This window comes from Fusarium sambucinum, chromosome I (genome assembly GCF_050947815.1).
Source record: "Fusarium sambucinum isolate potato_lamoka chromosome I, whole genome shotgun sequence".
NCBI classification, from domain to species: domain Eukaryota; kingdom Fungi; phylum Ascomycota; class Sordariomycetes; order Hypocreales; family Nectriaceae; genus Fusarium; species Fusarium sambucinum.
In genome coordinates this window covers 6,403,531-6,428,546 of record NC_139294.1, presented here as the reverse complement: position 1 = coordinate 6,428,546, position 25,016 = coordinate 6,403,531, and the positions used below count along the sequence as shown (strand labels likewise).

The 25,016-nt window shown below is 48.5% G+C and overlaps 8 protein-coding genes across 8 annotated transcripts; 5 read left to right on the top strand and 3 right to left on the bottom strand.

Annotated features, from left to right (window-relative positions):
* Positions 1-932: 932 nt before the first annotated feature.
* FSST1_004781 (carnitine O-acetyltransferase CAT2) lies at positions 933-3,273 on the top strand (the record flags this gene model as incomplete). Its single annotated transcript, XM_083230990.1, has 4 exons — positions 933-998; positions 1,313-1,370; positions 1,434-3,096; positions 3,147-3,273. 4 exons carry the CDS (start codon positions 933-935, stop codon positions 3,271-3,273), a joined length of 1,914 nt encoding a protein of 637 aa, XP_083088211.1.
* Positions 3,274-3,545: 272 nt separating this feature from the next.
* On the bottom strand, positions 3,546-5,358 carry FSST1_004780 (adenylate cyclase-binding protein; the record flags this gene model as incomplete). The annotated part of the gene is made up of 5 exons (XM_083230988.1): positions 3,546-3,989; positions 4,040-4,541; positions 4,591-4,913; positions 4,986-5,250; positions 5,312-5,358. The coding sequence occupies 5 exons, from the start codon at positions 5,356-5,358 to the stop codon at positions 3,546-3,548; spliced, it is 1,581 nt and encodes a 526-aa protein (XP_083088210.1).
* A 1,949-nt stretch (positions 5,359-7,307) lies between these two features.
* On the top strand, positions 7,308-8,863 carry FSST1_004779 (Ribokinase-like protein; the record flags this gene model as incomplete). Its single annotated transcript, XM_083230987.1, has 2 exons — positions 7,308-7,632; positions 7,728-8,863. The coding sequence occupies 2 exons, from the start codon at positions 7,308-7,310 to the stop codon at positions 8,861-8,863; spliced, it is 1,461 nt and encodes a 486-aa protein (XP_083088209.1).
* A 244-nt stretch (positions 8,864-9,107) lies between these two features.
* FSST1_004778 (MCM DNA helicase complex subunit MCM3) lies at positions 9,108-11,858 on the bottom strand (the record flags this gene model as incomplete). The annotated part of the gene is made up of 3 exons (XM_083230986.1): positions 9,108-9,144; positions 9,208-11,710; positions 11,786-11,858. 3 exons carry the CDS (start codon positions 11,856-11,858, stop codon positions 9,108-9,110), a joined length of 2,613 nt encoding a protein of 870 aa, XP_083088208.1.
* Positions 11,859-12,344: 486 nt separating this feature from the next.
* FSST1_004777 (GTP-Rho binding exocyst subunit EXO70) lies at positions 12,345-14,295 on the top strand (the record flags this gene model as incomplete). The annotated part of the gene is made up of 2 exons (XM_083230985.1): positions 12,345-12,558; positions 12,611-14,295. The coding sequence occupies 2 exons, from the start codon at positions 12,345-12,347 to the stop codon at positions 14,293-14,295; spliced, it is 1,899 nt and encodes a 632-aa protein (XP_083088207.1).
* A 1,830-nt stretch (positions 14,296-16,125) lies between these two features.
* Positions 16,126-19,863, bottom strand: FSST1_004776 (uncharacterized protein; the record flags this gene model as incomplete). Its single annotated transcript, XM_083230984.1, has 3 exons — positions 16,126-16,862; positions 16,915-17,615; positions 17,681-19,863. 3 exons carry the CDS (start codon positions 19,861-19,863, stop codon positions 16,126-16,128), a joined length of 3,621 nt encoding a protein of 1,206 aa, XP_083088206.1.
* Positions 19,864-20,549: 686 nt separating this feature from the next.
* Positions 20,550-23,198, top strand: FSST1_004775 (uncharacterized protein; the record flags this gene model as incomplete). Its single annotated transcript, XM_083230983.1, has 7 exons — positions 20,550-20,642; positions 20,691-20,821; positions 20,883-21,177; positions 21,231-21,707; positions 21,761-22,855; positions 22,912-23,111; positions 23,174-23,198. The coding sequence occupies 7 exons, from the start codon at positions 20,550-20,552 to the stop codon at positions 23,196-23,198; spliced, it is 2,316 nt and encodes a 771-aa protein (XP_083088205.1).
* A 397-nt stretch (positions 23,199-23,595) lies between these two features.
* FSST1_004774 (uncharacterized protein) lies at positions 23,596-24,312 on the top strand (the record flags this gene model as incomplete). The annotated part of the gene is made up of 5 exons (XM_083230982.1): positions 23,596-23,599; positions 23,655-23,688; positions 23,744-23,864; positions 23,918-24,242; positions 24,299-24,312. 5 exons carry the CDS (start codon positions 23,596-23,598, stop codon positions 24,310-24,312), a joined length of 498 nt encoding a protein of 165 aa, XP_083088204.1.
* Positions 24,313-25,016: the final 704 nt, after the last annotated feature.

The window sequence follows — 25,016 nt, the reverse complement described above, 5'->3', positions numbered from 1 at the left end:
ACAATGTCAGGCTCTTACTCGAGTCGCCGGTAGAGCTATAGCCATGTCTCGTAGCTCCGGGTGTAGTCCCAGAAGTATTAGTGCTGTGGCCTGGCAAGATCTTATGCCATAGGAAAATGATCTGCACGCTGATAAAGACACTAGTTTAAACGCGTGTTGAATAAGATGTAGGTGGCACAGCATAATAGACTTGTGAGACCGAGAAATATCAGAATAGAGGTGAAGTGAAGCTCTCCACTTCCCCGCGACCAAGCTATATCATAAACTGGGGTAGTGGAAGACTTGATGTTGAGGAATTGAGTCATTACCTCGCCAGCGGGATTTATCTATATCGTTTAGTAGCAGAGATAATATTGAATAAAAGCCTAGGTCTCTATAATATTTTGCAATATCATATATTTCTGTTGGTACAGTGTCTTCCCCAAACCCCAACCCAACACAGACAAGACGTAACTTGACGATTGCCTCGGTGATAGTGGACTTGGAGACTATCTGTAACATCTGATTGGATACCAAGCTTATCACAGGACCCCCGGACTACTCCCCCCCTTGTCATCCGTCCCGTCGGCCCTTGAGGTTCGTACCTCGGCCCAAGGCTTTTGAGAGGGGACTCATGACATGACGTCTCCACGCCCGTCACAAGCAAATCTCCGACTTGATAGCCTAACACTCATCCAGACCCTTGATTGGTATCGTGCTTCAACTCCCAGGCACAAGACTAACTGGTTAAGATCGTCTCCATTTTATAACTAAAGATTGCCGCGTCTTCAACCGAGGCCAGAGTAATAAGCGCGAAACCGGCCCTCTTACTATTCTCATATAGAAAGCCGACGGCATCGTCATATCCTCATACTACATATCTACCCCAACCCTTCCGGCTGTCGCCTTCGCTTCTCTTTCTTCTTTTTGGTTGTATCTCCTTCGTGTCGGTCATGTTGGCTTCAGCACGCTCGCCCGCCTTAAGGAACAGCTTCCGTCACTTTACCAAGATACGCGCCGTAAGTCAGCATTGTCCTTCACTTCACAATGCGCCTTTGTTCTCGTCACAGTCATCTTCACATGTCGATGGACCTTGGTTGAAACCAAGAGCACTTGGCTGGATGTCTTGTCATGGGGGACAGACGACGAGTCATGACCAAGTTTGCGGGCGACAGGGACTGGGGTCCATTGTTCGCTTGTGATCGACTTCTCCATATCGTTTCCCAGACGGCATGGGTAGTTCACTACAAAACTTGATCGCTACTTTCCCTCTGTTTATCTCACTCACCAAAGAATCTTCTGGCCGATCAAATTTCTAACAGAGTGAATTTAGGCGCAGACTCTAAGCATGTCTCCTTCTAAGCGAGCCAACAGTTCCTCATCCTCTTCAGGTAGGAGAAGTCCCAATGCGATCATTGCAGCCGATTTGATATACTGACGCGATCATAAACCAGGCTATATTGAGAACAATTCAAAGGGACCAATGCTGCGATGGCAAGACTCTCTTCCACGATTGCCCGTGCCGACACTCGAGGAGACAGCCAAGCGTTATTTAAAGTCGCTTCACCCTCTCCTGTCTACCAGCGAGTACGAGGCCAGCAAGAAGGCCGTTGACGAGTTTGTGCGTCCCGGTGGCGTAGGCTCGAAGCTGCAAGAAAAGCTCGTGGCCAAGCGTGAGGACCCGAACACCAAGAACTGGATTTATGAGTGGTGGAATGATGCCGCCTACCTCTCCTACCGTGACCCAGTCGTTCCTTATGTCAGCTACTTCTATTCCCACCGAGACGACCGCCGAAGACGAGACCCAGCCAAGCGTGCTGCTGCGATTACAACATCCGTCCTTGAATTCAAGAAGCAGGTTGACGGTGGTACTCTCGAGCCAGAGTACATGAAGAAGCTGCCCATTTGCATGGATAGCTACCAGTGGATGTTCAATGCCTCTCGAGTCGCAGCCAAGCCTGCTGACCATCCTGTTAAGTTCTCTCCCGAGGAGAACAAGCACATCATCGCTATTCGCAAGAACCAGTTCTTCAAGATTCAGCATGAGATCGACGGAAAGCAGCTCAACACTTCAGAGCTTGAGAAACAGTTCAAGCACGTCTACGAGGTCGCCCAGCGTGTTCCTGCCGTTGGCGCTCTCACCTCAGAGAACCGAGACATCTGGACGGAAGCTCGTGATACTCTGCTCAAGGCAAGCCCGAAGAACAAGGATGCGCTCGAGGCTATCGAGTCAGCCTCATTCGTGATTTGCCTTGATGACGCATCACCCGTCACTCTTGAGGAGCGTGCCCATCAGTACTGGCACGGCGATGGTGCCAACCGCTGGTATGACAAGCCTTTGCAGTTCATCATTAACGATAACGGCACGTCTGGATTCATGGGCGAGCACTCTATGATGGACGGTACTCCCACTCATCGCCTCAACGACTACGTTAACGATCTTATCTTCGGAAACAAGCTCGACTTCTCTGACCCCAACATCCGCTCTACCCTACCCGAACCTCAGCTCGTCAAGTTTGAGATCACCCAGGAAGTCCAGAGTGAAATTGATCGTGCTACAAAGGACTTCAACGATATCATTAGCAAGCATCAGCTTGCCGTTCAAGCCTACCAAGGCTACGGAAAGGGTCTCATCAAGAAGTTTAAGTGCTCGCCAGACGCTTATGTTCAGATGATCATCCAGCTCGCCTACTTCAAGATGTACGGCAAGAGCCGACCTACGTACGAGTCCGCTGCTACGCGTCGTTTCCAGCTTGGTCGCACCGAAACATGCCGCACTGTTTCTGATGATTCTGTCGCTTGGGTCCAAGCCATGTCTGATGCCTCCGTCGAAGACAAGACACGTGTAGAGCTTTTCCGCAAGGCAATCAACGCCCATATCGAGTACATCACTGCTGCATCCGACGGCAAGGGTGTCGACCGACATCTCTTTGGTCTCAAGAAGCTCCTTGAAGCTGGCCAAGAAGTCCCCGCCATTTACAAGGACCCTGCCTACGGATCTTCCAGCTCGTGGCACTTGTCCACTTCCCAACTTAGCTCCGAGTTCTTTAACGGTTACGGTTGGAGTCAGGTCATCGACGCTGGCTTTGGTATCGCATACATGATCAACGAGAACAGGTAAATACAGCAATCCAAACGTTAACCAACTTTGCTAACAAATATTATAGTCTCAACTTCAACATCGTATCCAAGGGTCTCGGTAGCGACCGCATGAGTTACTACTTGAACGAAGCTGCCAACGATATGCGCGAGTTGCTCACACCTACTCTGGAGCCTCCCAAGGCCAAGCTGTAATTGTGTCTACCCTTCCATAAGAGGATAGAGACATGGAATACATATAACGGATACCTATTGAATATTCAGCGAAATTTCGTTTTGGCAAATCAAACATAGATTAGACATGCATTAACATGAGAACCAAAAAAATGAATAAAAGGTTATCAAATCCAAACAGTCACTATTTACTTGGGTTGCTATCGTATGTCTAAATACATCTCTAGAGCCTGGGCAGAAAGGTTGTGGTAATATCCCAATCCTACATTGTCAGATCCAAAGTGCGTTCTACATTAGCCGGCGTGAGCCACAATTTCGTTGACCAAGTCTCCCTTGGACTCGTCGTAGTAAGAGCAGATTTGCGAGGGCAGAGGCACCTCCCTGTAATCATCGTCCTCGCCAGAGATAACGTTAAGGTTGATGCCCGCCGATTTGCTTGTGAAGACCTTGGTTCCTATGCTTTCCTTGCTGAAGTAGATTTGTGCGCTGTCGATCTGGTCAAGCATAACGGTAGGGATGGTACCCATAACCTGAAGAGCAAAGTTTTGAGCCTTGACAACGTCGACGGTTGACACAAGGGTGTCAACGATCAGCGAGAGTCGAGTTGAGTTCTCAACCGTGACTTGGTTGGCCTTGCCCCTGACAATGATAGTGGTGTTGTTACAACGACTGATAAGAATCGAGTGTGTCAAGGAGGCTTCAATTTCGATGGGCTCGGCTTCCTTCTCAAAGTTTTCCTGGATTGGGTTAGCTGCCGTCGCTTTCCTTTATGAGGGACACTACATACAATAATCCACTTGTTGCCATCAAGCTCCTTCGTCGGAGGTTTCTTGATACGCATACTCTCGGGCTTAGGCTTCTTGCCAGGAGCAGGGCTCTTACCCCTCTGGCCAGTAGAAACCGTGGAGCCGCTTCGAAGGGAAGGGTTCTTGTGAGTCATTTCAGACTTGTCCACCTTGCGCAAGCCTTTGGTAACAGCGTCGCCCTTGTTGAGTTCCGAGAAAACGGCACCCAAACCGCCAGATGGGGCAGCCGCGGGAGCTTCCTGTGTCTTGATATCCAAAACAGGAGGGGGCCCAGGGGGAGGAGGTGGGGGGGGAGCTCCTCCAGCAGGAGGAGCAGGAGCAGCAGAAGGTGCGGAGTCGCTAGACAGCGACTGTAGGACTTCCTGGACAGATTGCCCCTGAGGATTCCATGGGATACCTGTTGAGAAATATTGCTTGACATAATCGGCGAGATCACGGAACACCTGGTAGAAGCTCTGAACCCACTCGATCTGCTTGGGATCCCTGAACAACTGGTTAAATATGTTTGTGTTTTCCAATTGGCATGACTTACTTCTCCTTATACTCCTTGAGGACCCTGTTACCGAAGAACTGAGCCGCGCCTAGGCATTCGTCCACATGCTTAAAGGGACGAGTGTCAACAGTGACCCAGGCGAGAACCATGATACCCTCAGAAACAGTGCTCAGTTGTGTGACCATAGGGCTGGGGCGGTTGTTGTCCTTGATCTCGTTGACAGCCATAAGTGCCTCGTTAATTGGCTTAATAAGATTTTGGAAGACGGGCATGCCGGAACCAGATAGATCAGGCTTCTTTGCCTTGGTCGATATCAAAAGAAACTTGCGCTGTTCCTGGAAACCAGTCTTGACAAGGGAAGCCTAGTATAGGAGAGAAAATTAGCATTGGTCATGGCATGATTATTACATCCGCCCTCAGCATGGAGTGTATACCTGTTCAGCGACAAGCCCGCCGATCTCGTGACTGAGCTTAACATAATTCTCAACGGAGGTGTTCAGGAAAGCATCGAATTCCTCAATGGATTCAGGAAGCGGCTCAGCTTCAGGCTCGGGCTTTGCGGATTTGATGGAAACCGGAGGGGGAGCAGCCGAGGAGGGGTTGAGGGGAGAGGGTATCGCCTGGTTGAGAACATTGGCGTCGGCGGGCGGATCGGTTGCAGAAGCGATGTCTTCAAGACGAGAAGTTGCAGCTTCGAGTCTAAGTCGAATCAGTGCCTGCGCAGCTTGCGAGACCAACAAATTGGGCGCAGTGAGCTTACCGCTTGATCAGGGTGGTCAAGTTGTGCATCTGACTATTAGCCGCCATGGTGCTGATTGCGAATTGCTTTGGCCGAGGGAAGGTATATGCGTTGTAGTCGGGAGGAGTTGGAACTGAGTTGTCTGGTTGAAGGTGCGCGCAAGATTGGCGATAATCCTAGATTACCTAGGTATATATAAAGGAGGGTTGGTCGATGGGCAACGACGCGTTTAGGCAACGGACGATGGTACCTAGGCAGTTGCGCAAAATGGGGTGATGAACGGTTGCCTTCGTTTGGTGTTAATTAAATCGATCGAGGTAAGAGAAGAGCAAAGCTTGTACCTACTTGGTGCGCTTGAGTTATTAACCCAATACCAAGATAAGGCTGAAGAAGCAAAGAACCGGGAATGAAGATGGGTGAATGATTGGAGCTCGGTTGAGGAGGTTCAAGATCCAAATAAAGAGGACCTGACAGCAGACAGGGGAAGCTGAGGGATACTGAGAGAGTACCTTGTTTGCAGTGTGTCAGACGTGTAGATTCAGGTACTGGCAAAGTATCTTTCGACGATGAACCTTTTGGACCAGCTGTAACTGCTCAGGTGGGTACTGGATAAAAGAGACAGCTGTCTGCCCAGCAATAAACACAGGCAGCTATATAATGTCAAATTTGGGATTGTCCCATGCTGGTTATGTTTTTTTTTTTGTAAATCATTATAGCTTGTTCGGTTTCTCTATGGCGTCTTCAGGCATTCCAATACTATAAGTTACGCCGGAACCGGGCGGAAGAACCAAAGTTCTGGATCGTCCCAGCACTAGGTAACCTACAAACCTGAGATATACAAGTCCGTCATCAGAAACCAAATTCAACAGCGCACATACTCACGCTTGCCCACCTAGAATATATATATTGTTCCACTAGCTAGAGCACGGTATCGCTAACTCTTGGGCTATTTTATTGTCTCGCGCCCCAGGCCCTCTGGAACTTGAGGATGAGGTCACTATCTAACCTCGCCGGAGGGTGGTACAAGCTTGTCATCAAGCTTCTGAGGCCCACGAAGCATGTAACAATTACTTTACAAAGGCTCTATATAAAGCTCGTGATTCAAACACAAGCGATTGAAGCAATTATACAAATGAAATAAAAAATAGTGAAAAGAAATAGTTATTTTATAAGTATTGCTTAAAAAGATAGAATAGCATTCTTTTAGTAGGGATTTTTAAGTAGGTCAGAACCTAACACAGAACTGCATTGGATCAAAGCCACGTGGTCGTTTATCAATCGAAGCATTCGACCAGTTTTCGAGAAGGTTTTAAGCGATAAGGCCAGGCAATATTGAGATAGGTACCTGAGGCGAGATACCTGGCCATGTTGCTGTAGTATTTATTCAATGTTCTTGACCGACATGGTACAGGCCACTTTTTCTAGGTACAGTGATTATCAATGGCACTCGTTGGATATTAATAGATATCCTAGGCAGTTGGTCAGAGAAAGATATAGTAGAAGGACAGGTAGGTACCTAACTTTAGTCAGGCACCTTAATTAGCCTGTCCCAAAACACAAACTCAACACCAACGCAGACACCGCCTACAGTCATTCATTCATTCATGCTTTGAGTGCACCCTTTTTAGCTTCTTATGTTTTCATCTTCCTATCTTTTTGCAGTACTACTTTATATACTTTACACAACTCAAAACAGCCGGCACTCAACGTATCCATCAAATTATGAGCTGAGCTGCCACAAGACTACCTCTTCTTTTGACTATACTTTTTGTGCCAAATTTAAGCATTTGGACCCCTGTTTTTCAGCATCGTCAAATCACCGACTCCACCGGCCATTAAAGATTTCCCAATCTCCTGTGCAACGACAGATAATCAGACGACTGTCTAGTTTGCAGAAACATCTTTTCAGCTTCGATTCTTACTTGTAGTCGCTCAGCATCTGGACCTACCACGTACTATCTTGTACATCTCACCATACCAGGTAGTCTTTGAGTGAGAAATCGAGCCCTTCGACATCATGGCTGATCTCGCCGAACGACCAGCGCTTGAGCTGCAAGCCGATAATGAGAAATCTGATCTACCGAATGTGGACAACATGACTTTAGAGAAAACAGAAGACCCTATTCAAAGCAACGATGCTGACGCTAGTGCTGATATTGAGCAAGAGCCAGAGCCAAATACAGAGCCAGAGCCAGAGCCAAAGCCAGAAGAGCCAGAAGAATCAAAACAGGATGGTACTCCAGAACAGGCGGCCCCAGTTGTAGATGAAAACACCGCGGACGAGGAAGAAACTCAACAGAATGTCCCTATCGATTTCGTCACCATGGGCATGTTTATTATCGGTCAGTAGATTCATTGCCTTCAAGCGCTGTCACATTTGAGGCGCTTCATCATATTTATCGCCTTGCGTAAAGCATAGAACTAACCTGATTTTAAGACGATATCGACTTCATTCCCCCTACTGAGCCTGTCAAGGACATTCTTGGTGGGGCTGGAACCTACTCGGCTCTGGGAGCTCGACTTTTCTCTCCTCCACCTACATCTACCTCTGTTGGCTGGATTGTCGATCAGGGCTCCGACTTTCCCCCTTCTCTCTCAACACTCATAGACAGCTGGTCCACCTCAGCTCTGTTTCGCCATGATGGGCTGCGACTGACTACACGAGGCTGGAATGGTTACGAAGGTACTGCCGAGAAGCGCGCTTTCAAGTACCTGACTCCCAAGAAGCGTCTAACTGCTGAGGATCTTACCCCGACCTTGTTGCAATCACGCTCATTTCACCTGATATGTTCTCCGAACAGATGCAGGGATCTTGTTGCAGAGATAACATCACTTCGTAAAAAGGTTATGCCTGCTGAGTCGTACACCAAGCCCATCTTTATCTGGGAACCGGTACCTGATTTGTGTACCCCCGATGAGTTGCTCAACTGCACCAACTGTCTGCCACTTGTGGACATTTGTAGTCCAAACCATGCCGAACTAGCTGGTTTCATGGGCGACAGCGGGCTCGACCCGGAGACAGGTGAGATTTCGACGGTCGCCGTGGAGCGAGCTTGCGAGCAGCTCCTTGCCAGCATGCCTTTGCAATCCTTTACTCTTGTCGTCCGCGCTGGTGAAAAGGGGTGTTACATTGCGAAGAACGGAGGAAGGAAACGAGGGCGTGATCAAAAGGCCACCAAACGACGAAAGAAGGACTACGTTAGAGGCGGTCTACAGCACGATACGGATATGGAGGCTCTGTTTGCTGGTTTACTCCAGGACGCCGATGGCTTTGTCGCACGCGAGGAGATCGAAGTTGATCCAGGTATTGAGAAATGGGTCCCTGCATACCACGCAGAGCCGTCCAAGGTTGTTGATCCTACCGGAGGTGGAAATACCTTCTTAGGCGGCCTTGGAGTTGCGTTGGCACGAGGCGAAAGCATCGAAGAAGCCGTAGCCTGGGGAGCTGTCGCCGCAAGCTTCGCGATTGAACAGGTCGGCGTTCCGACGCTTGGTAGAGATGCAGAGGGCAGCGAAACTTGGAACGGGCACAATGTGGAGGCTCGTCTGCGGGAATTTCGCGAACGTCTATGAACAAATTTTGTCTTCTTACAATAGCTAATGCCGTACTAGAACAACAAGCATATAATAGATTGTTGCTATATGAAGCTTCTGTCATTCATCGTCAGTCATGCAAGTCGCCCAAGCTGTATTGCTAACACCATATACTCTCTTTCAACAGGACAGACCCACAAGAGGTCTACTATTACACATCAAACTAAACGTCCCCCAATCTATATCGCCTGCTAAGCTCTTGGTATCTCTCTGGTTGCCATCGCTAGATCTTGATAACTTGTTGATCATCATTCGTGAGCCTGGAGTCAATGTTAGTCAACGTGCATACTCGACAATGGATGTTAGGGGAGGGGAAAACTTACATGATTTGGTTCGCTTCATTCATCTTCTGTAGTGCCTTTGTCGCCTCGACCTTGTCGAATACGTTGCGTCTTCCAACCTTGCTGTTGACGGCTTCGATAACTGCATCTACCTCGGCTGTGTCGTCCTCGAAGAGATCGGTATTGAGAAGCTGGCCAAGGGTCGTCCGGAAGGTTGTCAGGCGTTGAGAGGAAATGGGGGTGTCATCAATAGCGAGCGCCGCAGTTTCGTCGGCAAGATCGTCACCTTCTTGAGACTCGAGTTGGCTCTCAGATGGAAGTTGCGAAGAAGGCATCGATGAGGCGAAGGAGGTCTGTGATGACTCTTGCACCCTCCTGCCAGAGCGACGTGGTGTGGCCTGGGATTCGTCTTCAGGCGCTTCAGGTTCTCTACTGTCGCTGGTTCCTCTTGTTTGAAGACGGTTGCTGTTGCGAGTCGTTCTGGAAGCGGATCTGCTGGCCTGTGTGCCATTTGCTTCATCCCCATCCTCATCATCGCCCGAGCTCTCATCACTGGACGATGCAAAGTCGACTGTTTGAGTCTTTCTCCTTTTCTTCCGTGACTCTTCCACAACTTCTTTGAATAAAGCAAATCTCAGAATTCCCTCTGCAGCAAGCGCATCGCGCTCCTCAACTCTGCTCGACAATCGAGACTTAGCATGCGCCGTAGCAAGACGAATGATGGTCTCAAGAGTACGGACAGTCAAGGGACTTGTCCTTCGCTGGTTACCCTCCATCTCATCGTTTCGCAAACCAACATAGATGTCATTGATGCGGTCAGCGGCCTCCTGGGTGAGTACAGGCTTGATTCTTGTCTTGGCGTATTGTATGTACTTCTTCATGAAAGGGATGCTTAGAATTTCGGGCTTCTTGTTCGCACCTCGACCGGATGTGATGGTAACACCGGAGTGAAGCATTGCATCGAATTTCTGGTACACCTCGGTTGGTCCCTGAGTTTCATTCTGGTTGGAAGTTGCCACACCCAAAGACTGTGTTCCTTGTTCTCGTACAGGTGCACCTTCTTCCGTTCCTGGCTGGCGGTATCGATGCATACGAAGGACATGCTCTGAGACGTGTCGATCACGAGTGTCTTCAATGTCATCTGTGACAACAAAAAGTAAATCAAAACGTGAGAGGAGAGAGTCTGGGAGCGCGATGTTCTTGTGAGGGTCCTTGTGGGGATCATATTGACCAAAAACGGGATTGGCAGCAGCGACTACACTGCAGCGAGCATTCAGGGATGTGTGGATTCCTGCCTTTGCAATGGTGACAGTCTGCTGTTCCATGACTTCGTGAATCGCAACTCTGTCCACGTCGGACATTTTGTCGAATTCATCGATACAAACAACACCACGATCGGCCATAACCATTGCACCAGCTTCAAGTCGGCGTTCGCCCGTCTCCTTGTCTGAAGTCACGGCCGCAGTTAGACCAACACCTGAAGAACCGCGACCTGTTGTTGCAATGGCCAGTGGTGCTGTGTTTAAAACGAAGCGCAATAGCTGAGATTTGGCGGTAGACGGATCACCAACCATCAAGATGTTGATATCTCCACGCAAATGTGTTCCGTTCTCGAGATTTTTCTCGATACCTCCCAGAAGCATGAGTAGGATAGCTTTCTTGACATAGTCATGGCCGTAAATACTAGGGGCAAGAGACTGTGACAGCAACTCGAGCAGGTTCTTTTTCTTGGAAACCTTGTTGATATTGCGAATATCGGTATCCGTGATAGTAGCAGTCGCAACACCACCACCAGACTTTGATGACAACAAAACAACGTTGTTGGTTAGAATCATTGTCTTGAACAAAGCACTGTTGTGATTGGTGTTTCGGTTACCCAGGGTCCGGTAAATGCCTACTAGCTGAACTCGATCACCAGGTTTCACGCTGTCCACAAGATCGTCATCAAGAATAGCGTCCACTCCACGAGGAAGCTGGCCTGCAGGGGCGCGCTCCGGCATTTCCTGGATGGAGATTGTCTGATGATCGCGGTACGTACAAAAGCCGTACTCTGTAACAAGGGGGTTGCCGTCGTCGTCCTCGCGAGGATACACACTGGAAGTGGTGACTCCGTTTGTCATTGTTTGATCTTGATATTCGCGGAAATGGAACATGTCTTTTGTCTCGTTGTAGTGCACACTCTTCACAACCTTGGGTCGGATCAGGGAGCAACGTGTTACGATTCCCTCGATAGATACCATATAGTTGAGAAGATGGGACGACAGGGTACGCGGATTGCAAGAATTCAAGCCGAAGCTGCCTGCCCATGCACAGTAGTAGATGGTGTCCTTCGCAGTCTGGTCCGGTCGTGCTTGCGGGATGGTTTGAACGATATTCTTCAAGGCTTGATCAAATGCCAGGGTGAAGTCGAAGGGTTGCTGCAGCAGACCCTGTGCGAGGTCTTGATTATGATTGCGTACATGATCGAGGTTGACTATCAGGCGGCGCTGGTTCTTCTGGAGCATGAGAATGATGTCTGATCGATAACTTCGGACTTGGGGATCATCTTTGTATCAAGTGTTAGTAGCAGGCGGCAACGACAACAATATTTGGTAGAGGAACGAATGGGCGGTGTACATACTGGGATCGAGAAACTCTTCCGCCTGGCGAATGCGATCACGCACGCCTTCATCCTGAAGCATAAAAGAATCCATGATGGCGATCTATTTTGCGATGTCTTTACCAACAAGCGGGTTGGACAAAGATGGCATTCACGAATATAAGAATCGAGGGGTGAAGTAAACCCAGGCGGGGCGTTGCTGGGGCTGCTCCGAAACCCTGTCGCGCCCCTGCATTAACGCGTACCTGGCACTTCGCGTAAAGTGATTATTACTTACAGCCACACTTCAGCCACTATCGCCTAAGAGGGGGGGGGCCGCTATGGCATGTCATGTCTCCCAGGGGCAAGCCTGTAAATACGCCCATGCCTATCACAGTAATAACCTATCAATGGACGTCAGGTTACCGGGCTGTCAAGGGACCAAGTTACATACCTACATCGGCGCTCATTCCTGGGCAATGACCCCCCCCATTTCCATCATTCACCAAACCTAACACTGTCTCTCCTCACCTACTACCTTGTCGCCTACAAACCACTTAATCACCTAGTACATGACACAAACAGACAGCTTTATTAAACAATGTCAGTCGGACTTGCTGGCGGCGCGCACAATGCCTTGGACGAAGAAGCCAGGGCCGAGGTTGACGTCCTCAATTCGCGACTAGAGAAGACAACGCAATTGACCAAGAAGATTCAATCCTGCCTCAACAGACTCGAGACAACAGGAAAAAGTGTCCAGGATGTTGCAGGACCCCTGAATGGAGAGACTAGGCGACTACAAATACTGGGGAACAGTAAGTGAATAAAGATGTCTATGATCAATAACCATTGCTAACCGCGTATTAGACGTCGACTCCGTCCTTTCTGCGATCGATCGCTTGCGCCAACCTGCAGATAGCAAGAATGATGAGGAACAAATAATCCGGGTCGGCCCTGAGAAGGCTGGTCTATCTACTTACCTGGCCTCTATAAAGCGCCTAGGCAATGCCTTGACTGAGATGCAGGCGTCGAATCTGCGCGCGAACCAGCAAACTATGGCTGATTTGTCACGTCTCATCAAATCAGGCAACAGTCAACTTGAACATCATTTCGAGACTGTGCTTCGCGGCGAGACGCCACGAGCTGTTGAGCCACTGCACTACATCACGAAAGACAAGCCCTTCCCAACACTTCCTCAAGACAAGATCGCCCGTCTTGGTCTTATATATTCCTATGTTGCCGAGAGCCACCATAATGGCGCCTCGGAACTGGCTCATATATACGCAGAGGTGCGCGGTCCATACCTCTCAACATCTTTAGCCAACCTTGCCGCTGCAAGCGTCAATACTGCTAAGAAGAAAAGCCCGGATGCTGTTTACCGCGCGGGTACCAATGGCATGGGGACTTATGCACAAGCGATGGAAGGCTTGTTCCTGTCCGAGTACGACAACGTCTGTAGTGTTTTCTCTCGCGAGGATTGGCCAATTATTTTTCTATCAACTTGCCAATCAGCTTTGGCCGAACAGGCACGATGCCTACGTGAGCTTAATGCTCACATCAAGAGCCATCTCAACACAGATTGCTATCTGGCTTACGAGATCACCGAAATCATCTCTGCGCTTTCTGGAAAGCTCGAAACACGAACCGGCGAATTAAAAGGAGCACTCGCCGCCGCATTGAAACCTGTCAGAGAGACCGCCAAGTCGTCTCTAGCAGAACTCCTAGAGGAAACAAGGCGTAAAGTTGGGATGCTACAGATACTACCATCCGATGGTGCACCAATACCCTTGGTATCAGAGACAATGCAGCGCCTTCAAACCATGGTGCATTTCCTGCGCCCAATCTCCAGCATCATGATATCCATTGGGGACGGCGGTTGGAAAGCAAACGCAGCAACAAATGGGCGCTCTACGGATGCTATTCCCAGCCTAGCCTCTTTTGATATCGGAGCAGATGGTAAAGAAATATTCTCGCATTATTGTCTCGACACCATCGAAACGCTTTTGTCCGGGCTGGACCAAAAGTCACGCATACTCATGAAGAGCAAGGCTGTTGCCGGAGTATTTATGGCCAACAGTGTCATCATTATCGGGCGAATGGTTCAAACCTCAGAGCTCAACGACCTCCTGGAAAACAAGCTTGATATTCTCGAGCAGTGGCGTAAGAAGGCAACGGCAGCCTACACAGACGTGTGCAAGGACCTTTCTGTGCACCTTTTCGATACTGTTCATACTAATCGGACCCATCGACCTACATCCGGACCTGTCGATTCGACATCCATCGTCAAGGGGCTGGGCAGCAAAGACAAGGATAAGATCAAGGAGAAGTTCACACAGTTCAATGGCGCGTTTGATGATATGGTGTCCCGCCACAAATCTTACAGTATGGAACGTGAAGTCCGGCGAATATTTGGAGAAGATATTCGTCAAAAACTACAGCCTCTCTACGAACGATTTTGGGACCGATACCATGAGATCGACAAGGGCAAAGGCAAGTATGTCAAATATGATAAGACATCCATTGCTGCCGTTTTTGCTAGCCTGGCTTCCTGAGGGCAGTCTCATTGAAAAATCTTGCGTATACCCCAATCATTCAATATCGCCGACAGATCTTACAACCTAGAATTTCATTCACATTAGGAATATTAAGATGGCAAACAAAGTCGTTATTCCTTTTCTTGAACTAATGGTCGAACTGGCCACAAGCTTCCTGATCTCATTTCAAGATGTTGCGATGACTCCCGCTTTTCCACAGAACGCGCGACATGTGATGGTCCAACCTGCAGTCTGCAAACATCTGTCCAGCTTCCAGGGGTGGCTTCGGAACCACGGACTCCTCCCATCACACCCTCTCGATTGAGCCTGTTTGGGCGTCCCGTCCGGTTTGTCCTTCTATCGATTCCACACTTTTTAATTCGGCGAAGTGCACAATAATCAGGAAGGGCATCTGGGGCAGGTACCGCAGTAGTCATGTGTTCCAAGATCACTGGCTTTGCAACAGGCTGTGCAGCAGCTATTGGTAGGCGTCTGAACCTCGGAGTTCGTCATGGTGAATAATGTGAGAGGAAAAGTTCAATGAAGCTCTGTATCGACCACTTTGCTTTAGAAGCGCAAGAGTGGCGGTATCAGACTGAGGGAGGAAGTGTTTGTACTTCTTACAAGCATTCGGATGTTGATCGGGGAACTTGGATGCTTTATACTTGGCCTCATGAAGGGGCGTATTCAGAGGTGCCACAATCTCCTCATCTCCAGGCCTGAAAAGTCAACTGAGGATGCCAATTTGAGAAAGGCCGTGGTTGGAGGTAGGATTCGGACTTCCTAGGCAAGGGCTTTGCGGCCTTCCTCCTACGGGATGGGCGAAACGTGAAACAATCTCGCACGCCACGTAGCTCGTTATGATGTACAGATTTAACGTCTTCCTACGGACTTACCATGCGCTCTACTGAGAATGACAGCACTCTAAGCCAACCATACAGTCATCGTCATCGTGCATGTAAGCTAAGCCCCGGGCTCCTGGAATTTCACGTATGACAAAATGGAAGCTACTGTAGAACACTGTTCTAGATCCTAGTCTAGATCCTAGTCGGTGTAACGGAAATGTTGACATCTAAGCTCCAATACGCAGTAATAAATGACACTAATCTGCTCTAAGACAACACAAACTGACTCACTAATTTCATCTCTTATGCTTCCATCAATCAAAGTTTTGACCCCCGAGACAGACCAGGTAGGTGGCGGCTGTCGTTTACATTGCAGAATGTATTGGTTGGGAATTGCATGAAATCCCGTTCCTGCAATGTCGCATGATCTGCAATGTGTTTCCATTTAAGCCTCGGAATGGCTTGATTTTGCTAAGCAATATGGCCTCGCGGTGATGGAACAACCACATGGTCAAGTTCATTGGACAGAGAAACGAGGTATAGTCCTTTCATGAGGTCCTATAGACCTTGTTGTTTTGCTTGAGATGGAGACAACAAATTGAGGCTCATCAGTAGAATGCAACCAGCTGTCTTTTCACAAGCTAAAATAGTATCACAATTCCTCGTGGGTCGATATAATCAGCGCATAGCCTCGGTATCGTCACAACGGTTATCTCATTTAGTTGACAGCACACCAACTATATTTGAAACACAGGAGCTGCTGCGCTTATCTATCAAATCAGTCCCTTGCCTACTGGATAACAAAAAAAATGGCCTCCTAAGTCTTAGGGTATAAAAATAAACAGTCTAAGAACTGTAGTCTAAGGAGCATAAAGTGACCTACTAATTTCGTCTCTTATGCTTCCAGCGGTCAATTTTTCTGATACCCTGAGGCTTGCTACTGAGTTGTCGGCAAACGTGATTTGTAAATTGCAATTCCTTTGTGTTTTCGAACAATCTGGCCTCAGACATCTGTTGTCGGCCTCTTGATGCCGCTACCGAAGATATCATCAGTCCGCGTTCGGCGCTCCCACACAATGACATTATCAGCCTTGCGCTTGAAGTACAGGATGCGGTGTTGTGGGATAAACTCCTCGTCGGTCTGCTCGCTCTTCCACTGCTCCACTGCTCTTTCGCGAGCCCCTAGGAAACGGTCCTCATACCCAACGATGTAGTCGCTTGTGTCGAAGTTTGTATCCCATCGTATCCGGCTGAGCACATCGGTAGCCGTACGAAATTTACCAAGTCCAGGCGCCTTGCCTACTACTGCAGCTCGAGACCCGTGGGTGCTTCCCTTTCCTTTCAGTTCTTCCTCATCATTGTCGAGTTCTTCCTCCTCTTCAAGCTCTTCATCCGAGTCCTCGTCGTCTGTATCTCCGGCAAATTCCCCCCACAAGCTTTGATCAACTTCCATCTCACCAAGATCGGAGCCTCGAGCAAGTGTTGCGCTCATCCAACAGGACTGAGCATCGTAATACTTCTCGTCGCGGCGAATCCTTGTCTCGAAGTCCTGTAAGACTGTTTGGATGCTCGTACGCATCTCCTTGGCATTGTCTTTGCTCATGTTGCCGTCCCAGGCAAGGCCGATGAGGTAGCAACCATGGTACTCCTCGCCTGGGCCTCCCGCTCCTCCAGAAGACGCATCCAAGAACCGAGATGGCCAAATTCGTGCGACCAAGTTCTGAAGCTTTCTATTTATGTCTTTCGTGATCGTTAGTACAATGAATGTTACGGAATTGAAGGAGACTCTTACCAACCAACAACATAACACAACGGGATTCGAGCCAACCGATGAACCGGCCACTTTTTTCCTGCGACGGCCCCCAATAGTGTGCATCAATCTTGATGTAAGTTTTGAACTCATTCAAAAACTCCGTAGCTCCTCTGATTTTTCCTGCTTCCTGGGTGGACTGAAGACCTAGTACACTATTCCATTTACAGCCATCCTGAGAAAGTAATCTGTTGGCACGCTCTATTTCAGCTGCAATAGTCACCACAGTTGGGTTGGACGCTATCGGAGCGGTGTTGAGCGCTGGGGCATGCCAGCCGATGAGACAGAGAGGCTCTCTGAATGTACGGTTGTACCTCAAATCTTTGTGAAAGAACGGGTCGAATACCATCGAGTTTTTCCAGTCGAAATCTGCATAGTGTCTGAAGAATGTGGTCACAATATCTGCTGGAGATATCATTTCACTCCCAAAAGCCAGTGCTTTGCAGATTGGAACAAGAAGGACACTGATATGGATGCCACCAAGGAACCCGAATTTTGCAGAATAGATGCCTCGTGCCTGGGCCCAGAACTTGATGTACAAGTGTGCCATTCGGTATTGGACCATGTCTGGAAGCGATCGACGCAGGTAAAAGAGATCGCGAACAGGCTTGAGCTTCGCTAGGGTCTGGAAAGGTAAAGCAAATGCCGAGTCGTTAGCTGGTCTTTTCATAACTTCAGGCCACCTAGAACATTTGATTAGCAATGCCACTTTATGGCGCGTACCAGCTGAGATATAATTGATACATACCTTTCGGCGATTGACGCTGCTGCGCAATATTGGAGATCTACTTTGATGCCATGTACTTCTAGTTCCAGCATGTACCCAGAGTTGGCTTTGACCCGTCGTAAAATCCTGATGTCTGTCGCTCGCTTCAGTCTCTGAACTGCCAAAGTAAAGAATGTCTTGGAACTAAATGGGCCGATACAGAGACAGTCAATATCAGACGAGCTGGTCCAGACCCCCAATCCGTATGAACCAACTGGAACCACAACAAACGGGGGTCCAGATCGTGCATCATCCTCTGATGCTGATAAGTCGATGTCCTTCAGAGCAACCTCCAGAGCTTTAACCGCTTGGGCCCTTGTCTCTCTTTCCTGCTCTGTTGGTAGACAACCATAGTTTTCCAAGAAGTGCTCTAAGCCCTCGCCTTCGACCAAACTTGGCACAGGTCGCTGAAGTTTGATCTTCATTTCTGGAACAGTTGCCTTGGACATCTCACTCGACGATGATTTCAACAGAAGGCATCTTATACCCCAGTGATCACTAGCGTACGTGGGATAGCCACCTTGAGGTGACTGGAACGGCGTTTGTCCAAACATATTGAAACCATGCGGGTGATAGTGCCCTGTCTTGACGAGTATCTTGTCGTACCTCTGTGGCCGGTTGTTGAGTCCACTTCCAACAAGTTCGGCAGTCAGGGTGTTTGTCAGAGGGTCAAAGGTAGCCCCTTGCTCTCCCTGGAAAGAATCAAACACGCTTCTTCTTTCATTATTCATATCTGAAGACTCGCCTGATTCGAGTCGAGTGGCTAGCCAGGTATCGAGAAAGCCAGCGTCCAGTAATGCCCGGTCAATGTCTTGCAGCCGATGAACTGTCTGCAATGATATGTCTTGCTTTTTTCGAGCAGCTTCGATAGTATGAGAAGAAGTCACAAGATTGAAATCGCCTGCAAGTACCCACGGGTGTTGTGGGAACGTAGCCGTTAGATAATCGAGCATCTTTTGGATCTCATTCTTCTTGGTAGCAATGGCCCCATCAGTAAGGCCTTGGCTGAGATGACATGCCGCAAGAATCCAGGGCCTGAACTCCCCATCTGGGGTATCTCTTGTACCAATGGTAGGGAATCGCACGACAGTGCATCCTTTGTGTTTTCTTTGAAATGGTAGATGATGCCACTCGAACGGAAACTTACTCAGGACAACGATATTTAAAAGGCTAGGAAGTGGCTCGGAACCTGTGGTTTCTGGAGGCCCATGTGAGACGTAGGGATAAAGACCACGCAGTTCCTTGCTACCAATGAGATCAGGGAGGAAGTGGTCTGTAACCTCCTGAAGTACAACAATATCGGCGGCAGCTTGAGCGGAGAGAAGGTTCTGCACCAAAGGTGCATGTCGATGTGATTGAGGAGGCCATTCAAACTCAGCCAAAACATTGTAAGAAGCAACAACTAATCGATCCAGCACAAGTTCAGTGGCATCCGGCGTATGGGCAGGAGAGTCATTCTTTTCCAGAGGTTTTGAAAGCTCTGAAAAACAGTGGGCTGGTGAGAAGGCGATGCGTGATGTCTCTTCCAGGCGATCAGTGAAGCCCTGAGGTTGTGTTGTCTGATTGAGCGTGCCTGATTCAAGATTCAGGGTCCCCCAGAGCTTCATAGGCCGAGGGCCGCTGCTACTGCCGCTTTGCGCGAGAGGTTCGCGAACAAGAATAGCAACTTCCTTAACTTCCCATGTTATAGGCGCCAAGAGGCGAGCCTTTTCCAGAAGAAAATAATGCGGTGCAGCTTCTGCATCTTCACTTTGACCAATTGTCATATGAGGGGTGAAGCTTTCGTCCGTTGAATCCCGAGGATGGCCAAGGGCATTTGAAACATAGTCCTTGAGCTTTGAAAGCTGATTCACATTGTCCTTGGAGCTTTGGCCCAAGTATATGGTGTTGTTATGCTTGTGTTTGAAGAAGTCGGCGATATCGAGGGCCAGTTGAGGCTGGTATTCTATCGCATTTCCTTGAAGAACGTGGGCTGCATTCTCTAAGCGCTCAGGGCGCACAAATGGGTATATAATGTTAACATGAGGCGGCCAGGAAGTATAAGCCTTGTCGTAGAGACATCTCAGTCGATCTACTGATGACCATAGTTCTCGGGGAGGGATAGCGCATAACGCGGTATCATGAGACTCGAAATTAAAAACGGGCGTAGGTTCAATATTCTCCATTTTTGAGCAAGTGATTGTCGTTAATCGGGAGAAATGGGTATCGTTTAATAAAAACAAGCACGGTTTGAAAACGCGCAAAACAGTCGGCAGAAAATAAGCAACAGCTTTCTATACGTTGAGAGATACCGTTGCTGATGAGATGATACCTTATTGAGGTCTAACACTTAAGTCTTTTATGGTTTATCCCCTGCAAAGCTGGAACTTGATGTTACAGTTATTGTCATATGTTGACTCATAAATGCACCCATATTATTGGTATAATTGTATCCAGCAAGGCTATGCTCAAGATTGCTAGCTGTTTTTGTTAAATAATTCTACGGTATGACTCAAGGAATAGTATAGCATCCCCATCTATACGAGTAGATCCATACTTGCCTCTTGCACGGCCCCTTCATAGGGAGTCTAGGGTAGTTTTTTGACCCCTCCATGGGCTTAGCACAGGCTATCTATCTACGGGATAACCCCACTTTAACTTTAGCCAATTACCTCCTGCTCAGTTTCCTTGTGAACACATAGCTTCATACCTTGGCCTTGGGTAGCTACCGTTGCTCTCGAGACCAATCCATAACATTTCGACATCCCTTCAACCATCGATTTTCTGCCCTCGATAACCAGCCAGGCGCTCTTCGAAACAACATAATCGTGCACTTGCTTACTGGCGCATATCATCCGCCATCGCCGCCATCATGGATTACGAAGCGATAAAGGAGCAATGGAGTGAGGTCGAGGATCGCGATGGTGTCCGTTTGAGTTGGAATGTCTTTCCCAGCTCCCGCATGGTGCGTAGGCTGCTCAATGATTTCTTTCCCTAAACTCACATTGTTCAGGAAGCTTCAAGACTCGTTGTGCCCATCGGAGCACTCTACACACCCTTGAAGGAGAAGCCCGATACTCCTTTGTTGCACTTCGAGCCCGTCACCTGTAAACAACCTTGTCGTTCAGTGTTGAACCCATTCTGGTATGGCCCGATCTAGGTTACCGGGTAGCTTGCTTCCTTTTTTGCTAACTTGACTCTTAAGCCAAGTCGATGTCCGCGCAAGAGTCTGGATCTGCCCTTTCTGTCTGTCCAGGAACCAACTGCCACCTCACTACAAAGACATCACTGCCAACGCGATCCCCCCCGAGCTTCACCCATCCAACACTACGATAGAGTACCGCCTGTCCCGACCGGCCCCTGCGCCACCAATCTTTCTATATGTCGTGGATATGTGTCAGGAGGCAGACAGCCTTGCCTCCCTGAAGGAGTCGCTCGTTATGAGTCTGAGCTTGCTCCCGGAGAACGCTCTTGTTGGTCTTATCACGTATGGCACAATGGTACGTTCACTTGAAACACTTTGCGCATGCTTGTTTTGCTAACAATTCAACAGGCACATGTCCACGAGATTGGCTACGAGGAATGCGCCAAGTCCTATGTTTTCCGAGGTAGCAAGGAGTACGCTGCGAAGCAAGTCCAGGAGATGCTCGGCTTGTCGTCATCTGGTGTGCGGCCTGGCATGCAACCCCAGCCTGGTCGACCATTCCCCGCTGGCCCAGCATCTCGCTTCCTTCTGCCTGTTCAGCAGGCCGAATTCCAATTGACCAAGGCACTTGAGTCTCTCCAGAAAGACCCCTGGCCTGTTGCCAACGACAGACGTAACCTTCGCTGCACTGGCGTTGCGCTCAGTGTTGCTGTTGGCCTCCTTGAATCGTCTTTCCAGAATGCCGGTGGTCGCATCATGCTATTTGCTGGTGGCCCTGCCACAGAAGGACCTGGAATGGTTGTTGGGCCTGAGCTGAGGGAGCCTATTCGATCTCATCATGACATTGACCGAGACAATGTCAAGTACTACAAGAAAGCCCTGAAGGTATATCTGCATATTGAGATCACTCTCTTGAACAGCACTAACGCGGGACACAGTTCTACGAGAACCTTGCTAAACGCACTGCACACAATGGTCACATCATCGACATCTTCGCCGGCTGTCTAGACCAAGTTGGTTTACTCGAAATGAAAGGGCTGTGCAACTCGACTGGTGGTCACATGATTCTCACCGATAGCTTCACATCCTCCATGTTCAAGCAATCGTTTGTGCGAATCTTTGAAAAGGATGGAGACGACAACCTGCTCATGGGCTTCAACGCCGTGTTGGAGGTTTTGACCACAAAGGAACTCAAGGTTACAGGTCTTATCGGCCATGCAGTCTCCCTTAACAAGAAGTCCATTTCTGTTGGCGAATCCGAATGTGGTATCGGTAACACATGCTCCTGGAAGATGTGCGGTATCGATCCCAAGTCAAGCTACGGAATCTACTTCGAAATTGCTGGTCAGGGTCCAGCCACCCATCAGCAAGCACCCCAGAAGGGTATGATGCAGTTCCTGACATACTATCAACACTCTTCCGGCCAATTCCATCTCCGTGTTACAACGGTTGCCAGGAACCTGAGCAGCCCTGCCGGTGACCCAGCAATTGCGCAATCATTCGACCAAGAGGCTGCAGCTGTCCTCATGTCGCGCATTGCTGTTTTCAAGGCTGAGGTCGATGATGGGCCTGATGTCTTGCGATGGGTTGACAGGATGTTGATTCGGCTGTGCTCTCGTTTCGCGGATTACCGAAAGGACGACCCCTCGTCCTTCCGGCTGGAAAAGAACTTCACTCTATACCCGCAGTTTATGTTCCACCTCCGACGAAGTCAATTCCTCCAAGTGTTCAACAATTCTCCTGATGAGACAGCATTCTACCGACATGTGCTCAACCATGAGGATGTTAGCAACTCACTTGTCATGATCCAGCCCACTCTGGATTCCTATACATTTGACCAGGAAGGTGGCCAGCCTGTTTTGCTCGACTCTGCTTCGATCCAGCCCACACATATTCTTCTTCTCGATACTTTCTTCCACATCTTGATTTTCCACGGCGAGACAGTCGCCGAATGGAGAAAGGCCGGATACCAAGATCAAGAAGGATATGAGAACTTTGCTAGTTTGCTTGAGCAGCCCAAGGAAGACGCTCGCGTAAGTTCAATTCCTCCCCCCTTTTTTTGGCCGTTGCTTAAACTCACAACTTTTAGGATCTCATCACTGATCGATTCCCTCTCCCTCGATTCATCGTCTGTGATGCGGGTGGCTCTCAAGCTCGATTCCTGCTGTCCAAGCTCAACCCATCTACCACACACACGACTGGCCCGTACGGTGGCGTAGGAGCCACGACTGCTCAGACAATCTTCACAGACGACGTGTCCCTCCAGACCTTCATGGACCATTTGATGAAGTAAGTTTTTTCTTGAACATCCAGCCATGAATTCAATTACATGTTACTAACCATTTACCTAGGCTTGCTGTGAGTGGTGCCAATTAAAGTGGCCCCTGAATAGCTTCGTGATAGTCATGGAGGGATCTGTAAACGTTGCGAAAATATTTAACCTTTGTAAGAATTAGTGCAGATGATGATCAGCCGCAATAAGGTCGTAATCCCGATGGAAAGAGAAATAGATTAGTATTTTTATGAGCTCTATAATTGATACCTTGGAGGTCTTACAGAGGAGTATGTATCTGTCCCTAGGTTGTCCAGAATTGATGACTAAAATGCACGTGACCTCCCTCGCTTTATCGTTAGGGCAGATCTGGTGGGGCGCACATTTTAGTGATTCCGAACGATTGCAACTTTTCTCTTTTTTTCGAGCAACCTTCATTCGCCTTACATTCGGCACGCAAACCACGAGCCTCTGCCAACTTCAACGACAACTACAGCCAAAATGCGTACGTTTCTCTTGCCGAGAACTTTTTTGACGGGCTCTGCTAACGCGAGGAACAGCTCCCAAGCTCGACCCCAATGAGATTAAGGTGATGTAGGTTAATTCTGTGAAAGGGAATTTTGGTCGACTCGCAACTGACATATTGTAGCCACCTCCGCGCCACTGGTGGTGAGGTTGGTGCCTCCTCTGCTCTTGCTCCCAAGATCGGTCCTCTGGGTCTTTCTCCCAAGAAGGTCGGAGAAGACATTGCCAAGGCTACTGGTGACTGGGTACGGTTTCCAACATCTTATGAAGTGCCAGGAAGATGCTTACAATTTTACAGAAAGGCTTGCGCGTAACTGTCAAGCTCACCATCCAGAACCGTCAGGCTGCTGTTTCCGTCGTTCCCACTGCTTCTTCCCTCATCATCAAGGCCCTCAAGGAACCCCCCAGGGACCGAAAGAAGGAGAAAAACATCAAGCACAACAAGTCTGTCTCCCTCGACGAGATCATTGAGATCGCCCGCACCATGCGATACAAGTCTTTCGCCAAGGACCTCTCTGGTACCGTCCGAGAGATTCTCGGTACCGCCTACAGTGTTGGCTGCCAGGTCGATGGCAAGCCTCCCCAGGCTATCATCGACGCTATCCACAGCGGCGACATCGACAGTAAGTTTGAGAAATGCTTGTTCTATAAGTCTAATCTAAACTAACATATTTTGTAGTCCCCGAGGAGTAAATTCGGTCTCTTCCGAAACCAAATACCACAAAACAAGAACAATAGATCCATTGTCTGATGGTTACCTCATGAACTCGTTTCTTCTTGCATCATTGTGAAAGTGATACTCTGTAAATGCGTAACAGACCCTTGACTCACTCTGAAATCTACCATCATACTCTGTGGTTTATTTCTATTTTTGTTCGAGGAAGAGGAATGGAAGCCCAATACTCACCGCGACATACTAGCTATCAAGCTCTTGTGGATGTAGCGGTCCATCATCATGGCCACATAACTTTTCAAAGTTTAATAACTTTCTATTCATTGTTGACGATGCTCAATTTTGTGTTTGCGCTATTGTTGTGTTGGCTGGTGTGAGGCTATATTGGTCGTCTATGCCAGCTCAACTCAGCAACAGAAAGTATCATTAGAAACCAACAAGTAAATAAATCTTGTTATTAACTTCGCTTGCATCGTGCATTTGTTTCTATGGAAATACCATGACTCTGACGTACATCTATATACAACTTGGTTATTATTGCACTACTAAGGCATAACTGTTGAGCTTATATCTCTTTTCAAATCGTCAGAAAGTCTCCCTCAATACTAATTACTCAATATATAATCGGTACGTATGTATAGATAATAAATAGTCGGAAAGATGACACTACTAATATATATCTGGTGGCACCCTATCAACTTTGAGAGAGAAAAGAGCACTGACC